The sequence below is a fragment of the Gigantopelta aegis genome, chromosome 13 (genome assembly GCF_016097555.1).
Source record: "Gigantopelta aegis isolate Gae_Host chromosome 13, Gae_host_genome, whole genome shotgun sequence".
Lineage (NCBI taxonomy): Eukaryota > Metazoa > Mollusca > Gastropoda > Neomphalida > Peltospiridae > Gigantopelta > Gigantopelta aegis.
Window position 1 is genome coordinate 34118681 of NC_054711.1, and position 13346 is coordinate 34132026.

Consider the following 13346-nt stretch of genomic DNA (forward strand, 5'->3'; position numbering starts at 1 on the left):
GAAAATCCTCCAGTTGTATCCATTTTAAAACAAATGCTGGACGTTTCTTAATAAAGCTAAAATGTAAACTTTGAGCATTTAAGATCAGATACTGGATTCTCGTGGACATTATTTCATGTAAAAGACAGAGACGAGACAAAACGCTGAACAATCTAATCACTGGTGAATGAAAGACAAAAATTTACTTGTGATTATAGTCCTACGCTACTTATAGAACGTAAACAAGAGCCCAATATGGAGGACAGATTTGACGACTGGAGAAGCACAGCCTCAGCGTCCAACAAGAGTGTCGGCTACTCCATTCTGATCCTCAGCGTCATCACCATCATCATCTGCATTGTTGGTTGCCTTGGCAACATCCTGTCCTTAGTGATCTTCAGCCACCGAGACATGCGATCGACTGGTACTCAACTGTTGCGCTACCTGGCGGCAATGGACACGGGTCTACTTCTACTGTCGTTCAGCTACATCGTGCACAACCTGCACAACTACTTCTCGTTCTCGAACATGTTCCTGTTGGTTTTCATGGCCGTCACGCCCGTGACGTACCCGCTGTCGCGTTCTCTCCGCACGTGCACCGTCTACCTAACGTCAGCCGTCGCCAGTCACCGCGCGTTGGCCGTCATGCGTCCCCTACTGTGTTCGAAAGTGACGCCGAAACACATCAAGGCCGCCTCCATCTTCATAGTGGTTTGGTCTGTGGCATTCAACATCCCGCACTGGTTCGCGCTTCCACCGCAGTTGTACTGGGAGCCATTGATCAACCGTACATGGTTAAGGTACACCACCACGAACTACACCGGAAGTAACCTGTACCTGCTGGTGTACGAGGGGTACATACAAATTCTGCTGGTCTACGTCATACCCACCGTCTTCATGATCACGTCGGCCGTTGCCATGGTGCGGTCGTTTGTCAGGAGGAAGGTTTTCAGACAGTCCAGACGATCGCTGGAAAGCAGCCAAAACAGCGAGCAAACGGCGGTGTTTCTGAGGCAGACGTCACAGCTTCACCAGCAGACGACGCGCTTGACCACCATAGTTCTGTCGGTGACGGTGATGTCGATCATTTCTCAGGGTCTCGCCTCGATCGAGCTCATTCTCTTCGCCACCGTCTGGGGCAAGGGAAGCAACTGCGGCGACTGCTGTAAACTGTTGTCGTCCTTCAACGTCCTCCTCATCAGTCTCAACTCTGGAATCAACTTCGCCTTCTACGGCCTCTGGGGTGCTAAGTATAGATATACTTGTAAAAACATGTGCTCCTGTATGAAAGCCTCTGTGTAAACATGACCGCAACCCCCCTCCCCTCCCCCTCCCCCCCCCCCACCACACACACACACAAGAAAACAACAAAAGAAACCAGAAACAATCTCAACCCCAAAAGAAAAAAGCCACAATCAGATTATATATCAGTACTCCTCAAACTTTGCCTGTTACAGTGTCTGGGGCACTAAGAATACGTGATCACTTCTCAAACTTTGCTTGTTACAGTGTCTGGGGCGCTAAGAACACGTGATCATTTCTCAAACTTTGCCTGTTACAGTGTCTGGGGCGCTAAGAATACGTGATCACTTCTCAAACTTTGAACTCTGTAGACTCTAGCGTGCAAAGTGTAGATACACTTATAAAAACCTATGCCCCTGTAAAAAAGCCTCATTATAAACATGAAAATCCCACAAAAACAATCAGGTTTTAGATCAGTACTCCTCAAACTGTGTCTGTTACGGTTTCTAGGGCGCTAAGAATTCGTGATCAATTATCAAGCTTTGAACTCTGTAGATTCTAGAATACAAAGTATATATGCACTTGTAAAATACTGTGCTGTTGTATGAAGACCTCGGTATAAACTGTAAAGCAGTCCGGCTTTAGATAAATAATACTCACCGGCCTTGGTGGTATCGTGGTTAAGCCACCGGACATAAGGCTGGTGGGTACATGGTTCGTAGCCCGGTACCGGCTCCCACCCAGAGCGAGTTTTAACGACTCAGTTGGTAGGTGTAAGGCCACTGCACCCTCTTCTCTCTCTAACACAAACAATTAACAACTAACCCACTATCCTGGACAGACAACCCAAATAACTGAGGTGTGTGCCTAGGGCGGCGTGCTTGATTCTTAATTGGCACAATAATAAGTTGAAATGAAATCAGTACTCCTCAAACTGTGCCTGTTACAGTACTAGTGTCTGTGACGCTAAGAATACGTGATCAATACTCCAGCTTTGATCTCTGTAGACTCTAGCGTGTAAAGTGTGGTTACATTTGTAAATATATGTTATTCTGTATGAAGATCTTAGTACAACCATAAAATCCTCAACACAATCAGGTTGTAGATCAGTCTTTGACCTGTGTAGATTCTAAATTTCAAGATGAATATACACTTGTAAACATCTATGTTATTGTAGGAAAACCTACGTATAAATTATGATATTTACATATAAAATATAGACACTTTGATCACTAACACTTTGCCTTTATTTGTTAGAAAAGGTAGAAAATATTAGTTGACTACCATAGGGATAAAAAAAAATATATATATATCCCCCCCCCCCCCCCCCCCCCCCCCCCCCCCCAACAAAAGCAACAACAACGACACAACAAAAACATCAACCAAACTATGTAATAGATACATGGGTTTCCTGACAGATACGTGTTTTACTCATTTGATGTTTTCTTTGTTTTCTATTGCTTGGGCGTATATGAGGTTTTAACAGCACAAAGTTCACATATTTCTGCTTCTGCTGAAACAAAAACCTAAATATGGCGGACTTCAGGTTCATTTTGTTCAGCGAGGATATATATATATATACATATATATATATATATATATCGTTGTTCAGGCGCATGGACACGGTAGGTTGCACTCGCTATTTATCATGGTTTTGTTCTGAAGGTCACTGACAAATAGTTTGGGTTTAGGAGTTTTTATATCTTATTTTATCGAAAAGTCTGTACATCTACTATTTTATTATCAATGTTAGGCCACAATTACAGACAAAATTAATACAGTCTTGCGCTATTCCTTTAATGAGTGTATAATTAAGCATTAAACTGTTCATAGATGTGCGGGGTCCCATTTGTGTAGGGGGGGGGGGGGGGGCTGGTTTTAGCCCGAATTAAACGAAAATGCCCGAATGTGGATAACAATAAAGCATTAGTACCAAACAGCTATACAGGGTTGCAAAACTAATTTTGAGGATAGAATAATGGAAATACACGTACATGGTAAAAAGTTTTCACGTTAGCACATTTTGCCGTACATCTCTATAACATTTGCCCGTATTTGAGGTTTTGCCCCCTGCCTCGAACGCTTGTGAAATTGTTTGAATCTTCAACGAGTATTTGCGACTGTTTTAATGCATATTGTCACAGATCACTGACCTATTTAATGGTCTAACAAAGTATTACCTGAACAAAAATTATTTGACTTGTTCGTAAATGTACTTCATTCAACCATCTTCATAACCACCATACTCCATTTATTAATGATATTCTGTAAAAATAATTGAATTATGGCTATTCAAAAACTAAAACTGCAGAGAGGGTTGACATGGATTTCACTCCATCATGGTTCAGTTAAGGTGATGCGATAGCTAGATTTGGTTTCCAACAATTAATGTAATTTTTATTTATTATCCATTTTTAGAGAAATAAGGTCCTTAAATCCGTGACAGTATGCCTTTAAAATTCAAATATCTCTCTCTCTAGTTCCTGATTCATACACGTTTGCAGTGTGCCAGGTATTCCATACAAGTCTTATTGGTTCTAATCGGTGTTTTGTTGCCAGACGGTACGAAGGGTAAAAGTACGGACCCTAAAATGTAGGAAATTAATTGATACATTTTAACAAAATAATATTTAGATAGATGGATTGCTGTTTAAAAAATATGAAGGTACATGAAATTCAGTGTGCAATTTCAAAACATTTCAAACGCATTTAATTTCATGTAAGATCATTTTATAATATTTCTTGTTATGTCAAAATGAAAGAAATAAAGCCTACGCAATATTGAAATGTCAGTTTTGCTTTTTATGCAGGTAATAGAAATGCTTCAATATATAAAGTTTGTTTTGTCTAACGACGCCGCTAGAGGAGTTCGCTTGATTGCCGGTCGGTCTGGGATCGATCCCCGTCAGTAGGCCTATTGGGCTATTTTTCGCTCCAGCCAGTGCACCACGACTGGTATATCAAAGGCTGTGGTATGTGTTATTCTGTCTGTGGGATGGTGCATATAAAAGATTCCTTGCTGCTAATCGAAAATGAGTAACCCATGAAGTGGCGACAGCGGGTTTCCTCTCTCAATATATGTGTGGTCCTTAACCATATGTCCGACGCCATTTAAGCGTAAATAAAATGTGTTGATTGCGTCGTTAAATAAAACATTTCTTTTCCTTTCCACTATAGCATATTGATTTATTGATCATCGGCTATTCGGTGTAAAGCATTTGGTAGTTTTGACAGGTAGTCTTAGAGAGGAAACCCGCTGCATTTTCCCATTAGTAGCAAGGGTTCGTTTATATGCAACATCCCGCAGACAAGGATAGCCCTTGATATACCAGTCGTGGTGCACTGGCTGGAACAGGAAATAGTCCAATGGGCATATCGACATGGATTGATCCCAAACCGATTTTGCATCAAGCGAACGCTTTACCACTGGACTACGTCCCGACCCTCAGTGTCTAGAATGCATTATAATATTTATGTATAAAAGACATCTATGTGATGTGTAAAATATGTCATAACATTGATACCTTGTGATGCTATGGTTCTTTTCATTCTAGTATTGTATGTGAACTGTTTTTATACGCTTATTTTGTCAGTCCTCCCAGTCAGCTTATCTTGAGATGTGATTCATCTTTTAACTCCGGCGTTTCACTTGAACTGTTTTTATCCTACTGCTCGCTCGATGCGCGGTCAGTCTGGGATCGATCCCCATTGGGCTATTTCTCGTTCCAGCCAGTGCGCCACGACTGGTATATGAAAGGCCGTGGAATGTACTACCCTGTCTGTGAGATGGTGCATATAAAAGATCCCTTGCTACTAATTGAAAACAGTAGCCCATGAAGTGGCGACAGTGGGTTTCCTCTCTCATTATCTGTGTGGTGTTTAGCCACATGTTTGACGCCATATAACCGTAAATAAAGTGTTGAGTGCGTCGTTAAATAAAACATTTCTTTCTTATCCTACTGGTTTTAAAACTTTGTTTTCTTTAACGACACCACTAGAGCACATTGATTTATTAATCATCGGCTATTGGATGTCAAACATATGGTCATTTTTGACACAGTCATAGAGAGGATAACCTGCTACATGTTGTTTGTTTATTAGTAGCAAGAGATCTTTTACATGCACCATCCCACCGACAGGACAGCACTTACCACGGCACTTGCTTATTAATGGAAAATATAGCGGGATTTCCTCTCTAGGACTATATTTTCAAAATTACCAAATGTTTGACATCCAATAACCGATGATTACTAAATGAATGTGCTCTAGTGGTGTCGTTACACAAAACAAACTTTTAAACTATTTTATGTTAAAAAACATTGCATCATTACGGAAGATGTAGCATTTTAAAACGAAAATGAAATGTGTACTCAATCTATATTTATTATACTTTTAATAATAATAATAATAATTGTAGTTTTATTGTCGTAGATTTACGTTGTTTTCTGAAATTGGGTCTGGGACCAAAGATGTGGCAGTATTCAGAACGTACGCCCATGACAGGCGTGCGCTACAACAGTTTTCTCTGAATGTGTACGTTAACCTGCTCACTTCGCAGCAGTAACAACAACAACAACAACAACAACAGCACAATAAGCATAATAAAATATATTTCTCTGAATAATACCAGTTTTATATTAATGAACTATGAGTGTAAAGATGTAAAAATAAAATTTGTAAAACGACTGAAACAGACGACATTGTCATAAGCCGATAGCTTCCATCAGGTCATAGCAGATTGTTATCAGGGAGGGTTAGATCCCACAGGGTGGTGCACAAACTAAAATAACTGGTAGGGTGGGGGTGGTGGGGTGTGTAAATAATCAGATCATAGCAATAAATGATCATATCCCACTAGAAATATAATATTATTTATGTAATGGACTTATTATTATTATTATTATTTATTATTATTATTATTATTATTGTTATTATTATTTGTAAATTTCAATTAAAAATAAATAAAATAAATAAATAAATTTATTTAAATAAAGTAAATAAGTAAAATAAAAAAATAAAATAATAAAATATGAAAATAATAAATAAATAATGTTGACTTTTGTCCGCCTCTTTAATTAACAATTCTGTTAGGCTTATTATAATCTTGTAAAAAAAATAAAAAAATAATATTAACAAATAATAAATAAATAACAATAAATAACACTAAATTACAATAAATAAATAAATAAATAAATAAATAACAAAATAACAAAATAAAAATAAATAAATAAAAATAAATAAATAAAATATGAAAAATAATAAAATAAAAAATGAAAATAAATAATGTTGACCTTTATACGACTTAGATTCATCTCGTTTAACTACCAGTTCTGTTAGGCTTTATGTAGACACGGCCGATATCCATGTCAATGTTTCTCGGGTGGAACTGAAATCTAAACCTCTCTAATAGCTAACCTTTGTTCTCTGCTGGAAAATGGCTTCTAATGCCACTGAAGTGTATATAGAGTCGAAGCCAAATTAATTCATAGATGAAAATATTAGGACTATGTAACAAATAAGATTATCAATTGTAAATCAAATAATCACAATGCCCTGCCCAGTTCAACATGTCCTCCGATGGGTCAGTTCTGGAATTTGTCATACATCTACATTTTACACTAAATAGCAGGCCCGTAGGAACGATGTGTGGAGTGAAGTGGTGCAGTATCTAATGAGGGGGTCACAGACTCTAGTTGGGGGGGGGGGGGCGAGGTGGTACAGTCTCTAATGAGAGGGGTACAGTCTCTAATTGAGGGGGGGGGCGAGGTGACTCTAGTTGGGGGGTCAGGGGGGGGGGGGGGGGGGTGAGGTGGTACAGTCTCTAATGAGGGGGTCACAGACTCTAGTTGGGGGGTGAGGTGGTACAGTCTCTAATGAGGGGGTCACAGACTCTAGTTGGGGGGGGGGTGAGGTGGGATGTCAGAAGCCATATTTTCAATTTTATTTATACAGAGGACAAAAATACGTACATTTTCGTTCTCGAGTGCCTTCCTCCACACACCTCCCCCACCCCCCACCCCCCCTACCCCCCACACCAATGTTCATTGGGGCCTGAATAGTAAAAAGCATTGGTTAGCTTTCCTAAAATACAATATATAACAATATGTTTAGTAGAAAGAAGATTTGCTGCTAACTGAAATATATATTAGTTCTTTTTCTATACAACTATTGGAATGTGACTTCATCTTGATCTGAAAACAAAAAGAACAATTATGAGTATATCAAGACTAAATATGTATAGTTATCTTAAATTCAAAATCCAAGTTCATGTAAAAAATATATAGGGAAAATGGTTACGTGGCATGGTGAAGTTGGACAACGGAGGAAACGAGAGAGAGAGAGAGAGAGAGAGAGAGAGAGAGAGAGAGAGAGAGAGAGAGAGAGAGAGAGAGAGAGAGAGAGAGAGAGAGAGAGACACAGAGAGAGAAAGAGAAAAATGAAAGAGAGAGAAAGAGAAATGAAAGAGAGAGAAAGAGAAATGAGAGAGAAAGAGAGAGAGAGAGAAGAGAAGAGAGAGAGAGGCAGAGACAGACAGACAGACAGACAGACAGACAGAGAGAGAGAGAGAGAGAGAGAGAGAGAGAGAGAGAGAGAGAGAGAGAGAGAGAGAGAGAGAGAGAGAGAATTAGAGGGAGTGAGATAGAGAGAGATACAGAGACAGAGAGATACAGAGACATAGAAAAAAAACAGAGAGAATATTCACATTAAGGGAGTGAGAGAAGTGGTGAAAGAATGCAAACAGTAATGAGATGTTATCGGTCTACACTCATTGTGTTCGTCACTCGTCTGTCTGTCTGTCTTTATCAATGTATATCATCAGACACGTCGTATATACAAGACTGTACATGATTCGGTTCTATATTATTAATTAGTAATTAAACACTTACTTGAATCGTTGATTATAATATGTGCTGAAGCGACAGCAGCAGAGATCCAAATATACACATCAGACTGAGTACCACGGCTGCCGACGCTGTAATAGATAATTATGATATTATTACCACTAAAACCATATCAGGTATATACATAGAGTGTGTGTGTGTGTGTGTTGGGGGGGGGGGGGTATTAAGGTTTACTGTCAGCCAAATAAGAAAAAAGAGAACATTTTGTGCGTAAGCGTAAGAGACGGGACGCGAGGGCAACTGTCCCCAAGGGGTAACTTAAATCATATCATCACATTCGGGAAAAAATATTCGTGCCAAATGAGCTGTCCAGAAACCTAAATATATTCCCACATTGCATTACTGTCTGTCTATGTCTCTCTCTCTCTCCCTCTCTCTCTCTCTCTCCCTCTCTCCCTCTCTCTCTCTCTCCTAGCCCATTCTTCCTGCGTGCATGTGACAGTTACGGAAGCGTCTGAGGCTCCGGGTCACGCTGGCGTACACATCTGTCCCATGGATGTTCCGTGGGGTTGAGACCTGGCGATCTTGATGACCATGGCAGCATATTAATGTTCTCGTTCTGTAGGAAATCCATTGTTACACGTGCCGTATGCGACCTGGCATTGTCCTGCTGAAAGAGTTCTCTCTGTCGATCCAAAATGGGAAGCATATGACAGCGAAGAATTTCATCCCGGATATGACAGCGAAGAATTTCATCCCGGTAGCGTACAGCTGTCAGGTTGCCTTGTATGGACACAAGTTTACTTCTGCCGGTGTATATGATGGCTCCCCAAATCATGACACTCCATCCCCCGAATCTGTTAACTTGGGCGACGCAGTTGTTGGCAAAACGTTCATTGCGGCGTCTGTAAACACGTTGTCGTCCATCACGTCGCTGTAGAAGAAAACGTGACTCGTCGCTGAACCATACTCGCCGCTAGTTTCCCAAGTTCCACCCCTGTACATTCGTGCACCAGCGAACACGAAAATGTCGATGTTGACGTCGCAGGACGGGGCCAACATACGGACTCCTAGCCCGTAAACCAGCTTTTTGAAGTCGGTTCCGAATGGTTTGTGCAGATACCCTTCTCAAACCAGGTATGCGTCCAGCAGTGTTCGTTGCTGTGGAAGTTCGGTGACACAAGTGCAAAACCCGGATGTAGCGATCTTGTGCTGCAGTTGTTATGCGATATCTTCCACTTCTGGGCCGGTATTCAGCTGATTGAAACTGCTGGTACCTGTCCCAGAGACGTGAAATGGTGCTCTGATGGACGTTCATGTGGCGTGTGACTGCTGACTGCGATTCACCTAACTGGAGACTGCCTATTGCAATGTTTCGATTCGGCAACCTTAGTCTTGGCATCTTGTAACTCGTCTACGTCGATATGGTAATGAGGCGTGATTGCGAGCATTGCAGGTTTAAATACCCATCACTACCCCGATCCAATCCCCGAGTTTCACGTGCATTCGCCAACATCTGATCATTTCACGCCGATTTCCTACAATTGTCGCACAACGTGCCACAATGTACGTTAAATTTGTTAAATTTGCATGCTGTCCCATTTTAGGAAGATTAACAAACATGGTCATTGAGCAACATTGTACAAACAACCGATATTTTGTTAAATCAATCACTTTTCTTCTTTCCCTATCACCTATGCGTTTCGTTTCTGACAGAATATATATACATACATGTAGATATATACACATACACATATATATCGCTCTCTCGCTCTCGCTCTCTCTCTCTCTCTCTCTCTCTCTCTCTCTCTCTCTCTCTCTCTCTCTCTCTCTCTCTCTCATACACACACAAACACATCTTTGGATGTAACGCATTTTGCTAAATTTTCAGTTCGAACCACCGATATCTCGAGCTACGTGTGTTACGTTCGTTTTATGTGAGTGTTTATTTGAGTTATGTTCCTGTTATGTGCGTGTGCATTTATGTTATGTTCGTGTTATGTGTGTGTGTACGTGTGTTATGTGCGTGGGTATGTGTGTTTCGTTTGTTTAGATATGCACTTACAGCTTGTGTTGACTGTATCTGCAGACGGGCATTTTTCGGCGATGAAGTCCAAGGAAAGCGAACAGTTTTGAGCCTGAATGTTACCTTTTAAAAAGAAGATAACTATTAATTGCATCTGTATCATTAATATTCATACATATAACGTGTTGATGATAACTATTGTAAATACTGAATGGAAATGTCGATCTGTATACACAAATGATAATATATACGTGTATAATTTTGTTTTGTAACTGTCACTTCATCCCTGTGGTTGGGACAGATAACAAATGTAAACAGTTGTTCTGTGAATAATAATAATAATAATAATAATAATAATAATAATAAAATAATAAAAAACATGAATTACCATGCGTCAGAAAACAGGTGGACAAAGACACCTATGAAATATGAAAATCGAAAATAAGTGTAGAGAATCGGTTTTCAGAAACGTACACTAAATTTTTAAAAAAACTTAGAAAAATATCTTATCATATTACCACAAACATCCTTGACTATATTACTCAAATTTAGAACATCAAACCACTACTTACCAATCGAAATAGGACGCTGGAACAACACCCCAGTAGAAGATCGAACGTGCACATTATGTAACAATAATAACATTGGAGACGGATTTCACTATTTATTCACATGTACTTATTTCACTAACTCCCGAACATGTTTTTGTTTTTTGTTGCTTTCCATTCAAGGCTCATCGGGTTGAACAATTAAAATAATTTTTTTTAACAAATCCCCCAGAACCCCCCCCCCCCCCCCACCCCACCCCTCTACAAAAAACAACAACAAACAAACAAACCAACAACAAACAACAACAACAACAACAACAACAACAACAAACAACAACAACAAACCCGGCATACTTACCCAGCTGTAAATCGATGAAATCCGCTAGTGTCTCTCTGCATATGCTTTGCAGTTTTAAAAGATTCAAACATTTTATAGACTGGTCAAAACCTCTGAAAAATAAAATAATTTAAAGGTGCAATCAGGCACCACTAGAGGAATTTATGCAGCGGGATGGGATGGAAGGGGAGAGGGGGATGGGAGGTGGTTGGTTAGACTGTGGCGAGTGAAGTTTATAGGGAAGTCGAGTCATGCTTCACTGGAAAATATTTTGAAAGAAAAATGCTTTCGCAGAGGTGGCGGGTGAATAAATGCGCTATTTGAAGACACTAACTAGTTATTCTCTATGTATGAACGAATGAAAGCCAGGTCTCCTGTCCTAGAAAACTGAAGATACTAAACTGTGATAACCTACTCACCAGTAATACATGAAAACAATAATACATTTTGAAAACCACATATATTAAACCATATTGTTATACCCGACCATCTTCATTTAAACTAATACAATTACTGTCCATTAATACCGGCCTCGGTGGCGTAGTGGGTAAGCCATCGGACTACAGGCTGGTAGGTACAGGGTTCGCAGCCCGGTACTGAAGCTCCAACCCAGAGTGAGTACTTAAGGGCTCAATGGGTAGGTGTAAAGCCACTACACCCTCTTCTCTCTCACTAACCACTAACCAACTAACAAAGTAACGCACTGTCCTGGACAGACAGCCCATATAGCTGAGGTGTGTGCCCAGGATAGCGTGCTTGAACCTTAATTGGATATAAGCACGAAAATAAGTTGAAATGAATGAAACTGAATGTCCATTAATCATAAGGCTGGTAGATATACGGTTCGATCCCGGTACCGGCTCCCACCCAGAACGAGTTTTAACGATTCGATGGGTAGGTGTAAGACCACTACACCTTCTCTCTCACTAACCTCTAACAACTAACCCACTGTCCTGAACAGACAGCCCAGATAGGTATGCACCCAGGACAGCGAGCTTGAAACTTAATTGGATATAAACACGAAAATAAGTTGAAATGAATTAATGTCCATTAATAACGTAAACAGTTAACACAATTCTTTAAATATCTACTATCAGCAACAACTCAGAGAAAATATAATTTATGATATATCTACGGATCTCTCTCCACAATGTACTGCAATGTATTGTTTTGTGATGAATATATAATATATATGGTGGATTATGGTTAATGTATTATGTGTATGTATAATTATGTGATAAACTATGAATAATGTATTATGTGTATTTATAATTATGTTATATATATGAATGTTATTAATAATGTATTATGTGTATTTATAATTATGTTATATATATGAATGTTATTAATAATGTATTATGTGTATTTATAATTATGTTATATATATGAATGTTATTAATAATGTATATGTATGTGCCTATTAGTCCAGTCAGTCTACGAAATGACACAAAACAAATTACAAAAGGTTTCTGTGCAATTTTCTAATAGTGATATACATATTCCTTAATAACATACAAAACGTAGAGAAAAAATGAAAGATATATAATGTGGGATTTTTCTTAATTTTTGTTAAAAATTGTTATTTTTTATTGCTTTGCTTTACATTCTTATCTTAATTAGAATGAATTTGTAAGGCATTATATAAGCATAATTAGTTGGTAAGATAACATATAGATAGTAGAAGTAACAATTTATTCAAATATAATCCAGACATTGCCATATATGACAGTAAGTCGGGTAAATAGGCATTGCATAATTAAAATAAAACATTTTTGATTCATGTCTGGTTTTTATTAGTAAATCAGGACTTTTCGATAACCAGTAATGATGAATATAAATTGTTAAATATTTTTAGTTTTAATTTATTTATTTTCCATTTAAGGTTTAATATTTACTTTTGAAGATGACACTAGTTGTCTTACGAACAGTATAGGTATTCAGTTATCAACAACGTAAAATGGCGGCTGATGTGAAAAGGAGATTTGTAAAAAAGAAAAGAAAATGGAAAACACTGCATGAATTTCGCAAAGGGGCATCATATTTAATAGCGAATAAAAACATTTCAGTTGCTTGTTGGCAATGTTGTCCGCCTAGGTTTTGATCCTAGATATATGTAGATATGATTTTAGATGGCAAACCTTTTACAACACGCCTGGTCCATTGTTTCATTTTACCCCCTGGGTATATATCTAAACCCGTGGTATGTACTATCCTGTCTGTGGGATGGTGCATGTAAAATATCCCTTGCTACGTATAGACAAATGTAGCAGGTTTCATTTCCAAGACTATATGCGAAAATTACCAAAATGCTTGACATCCAATAGCCGATGATTAATAAATCAATGTGCTCCAGTGATAGCGTTAAACAAAAC

At 38.9% G+C, this 13346-nt stretch overlaps 1 protein-coding gene across 1 annotated transcript; it reads left to right on the plus strand.

Moving 5' to 3' along the window:
* Nucleotides 1-234: 234 nt before the first annotated feature.
* LOC121387277 (FMRFamide receptor-like) lies at nt 235-1281 on the plus strand. The gene has a single exon (XM_041518302.1). The coding sequence runs from the start codon at nt 235-237 to the stop codon at nt 1279-1281; it is 1047 nt and encodes a 348-aa protein (XP_041374236.1).
* The last annotated feature ends 12065 nt before the right edge of the window (nt 1282-13346 follow it).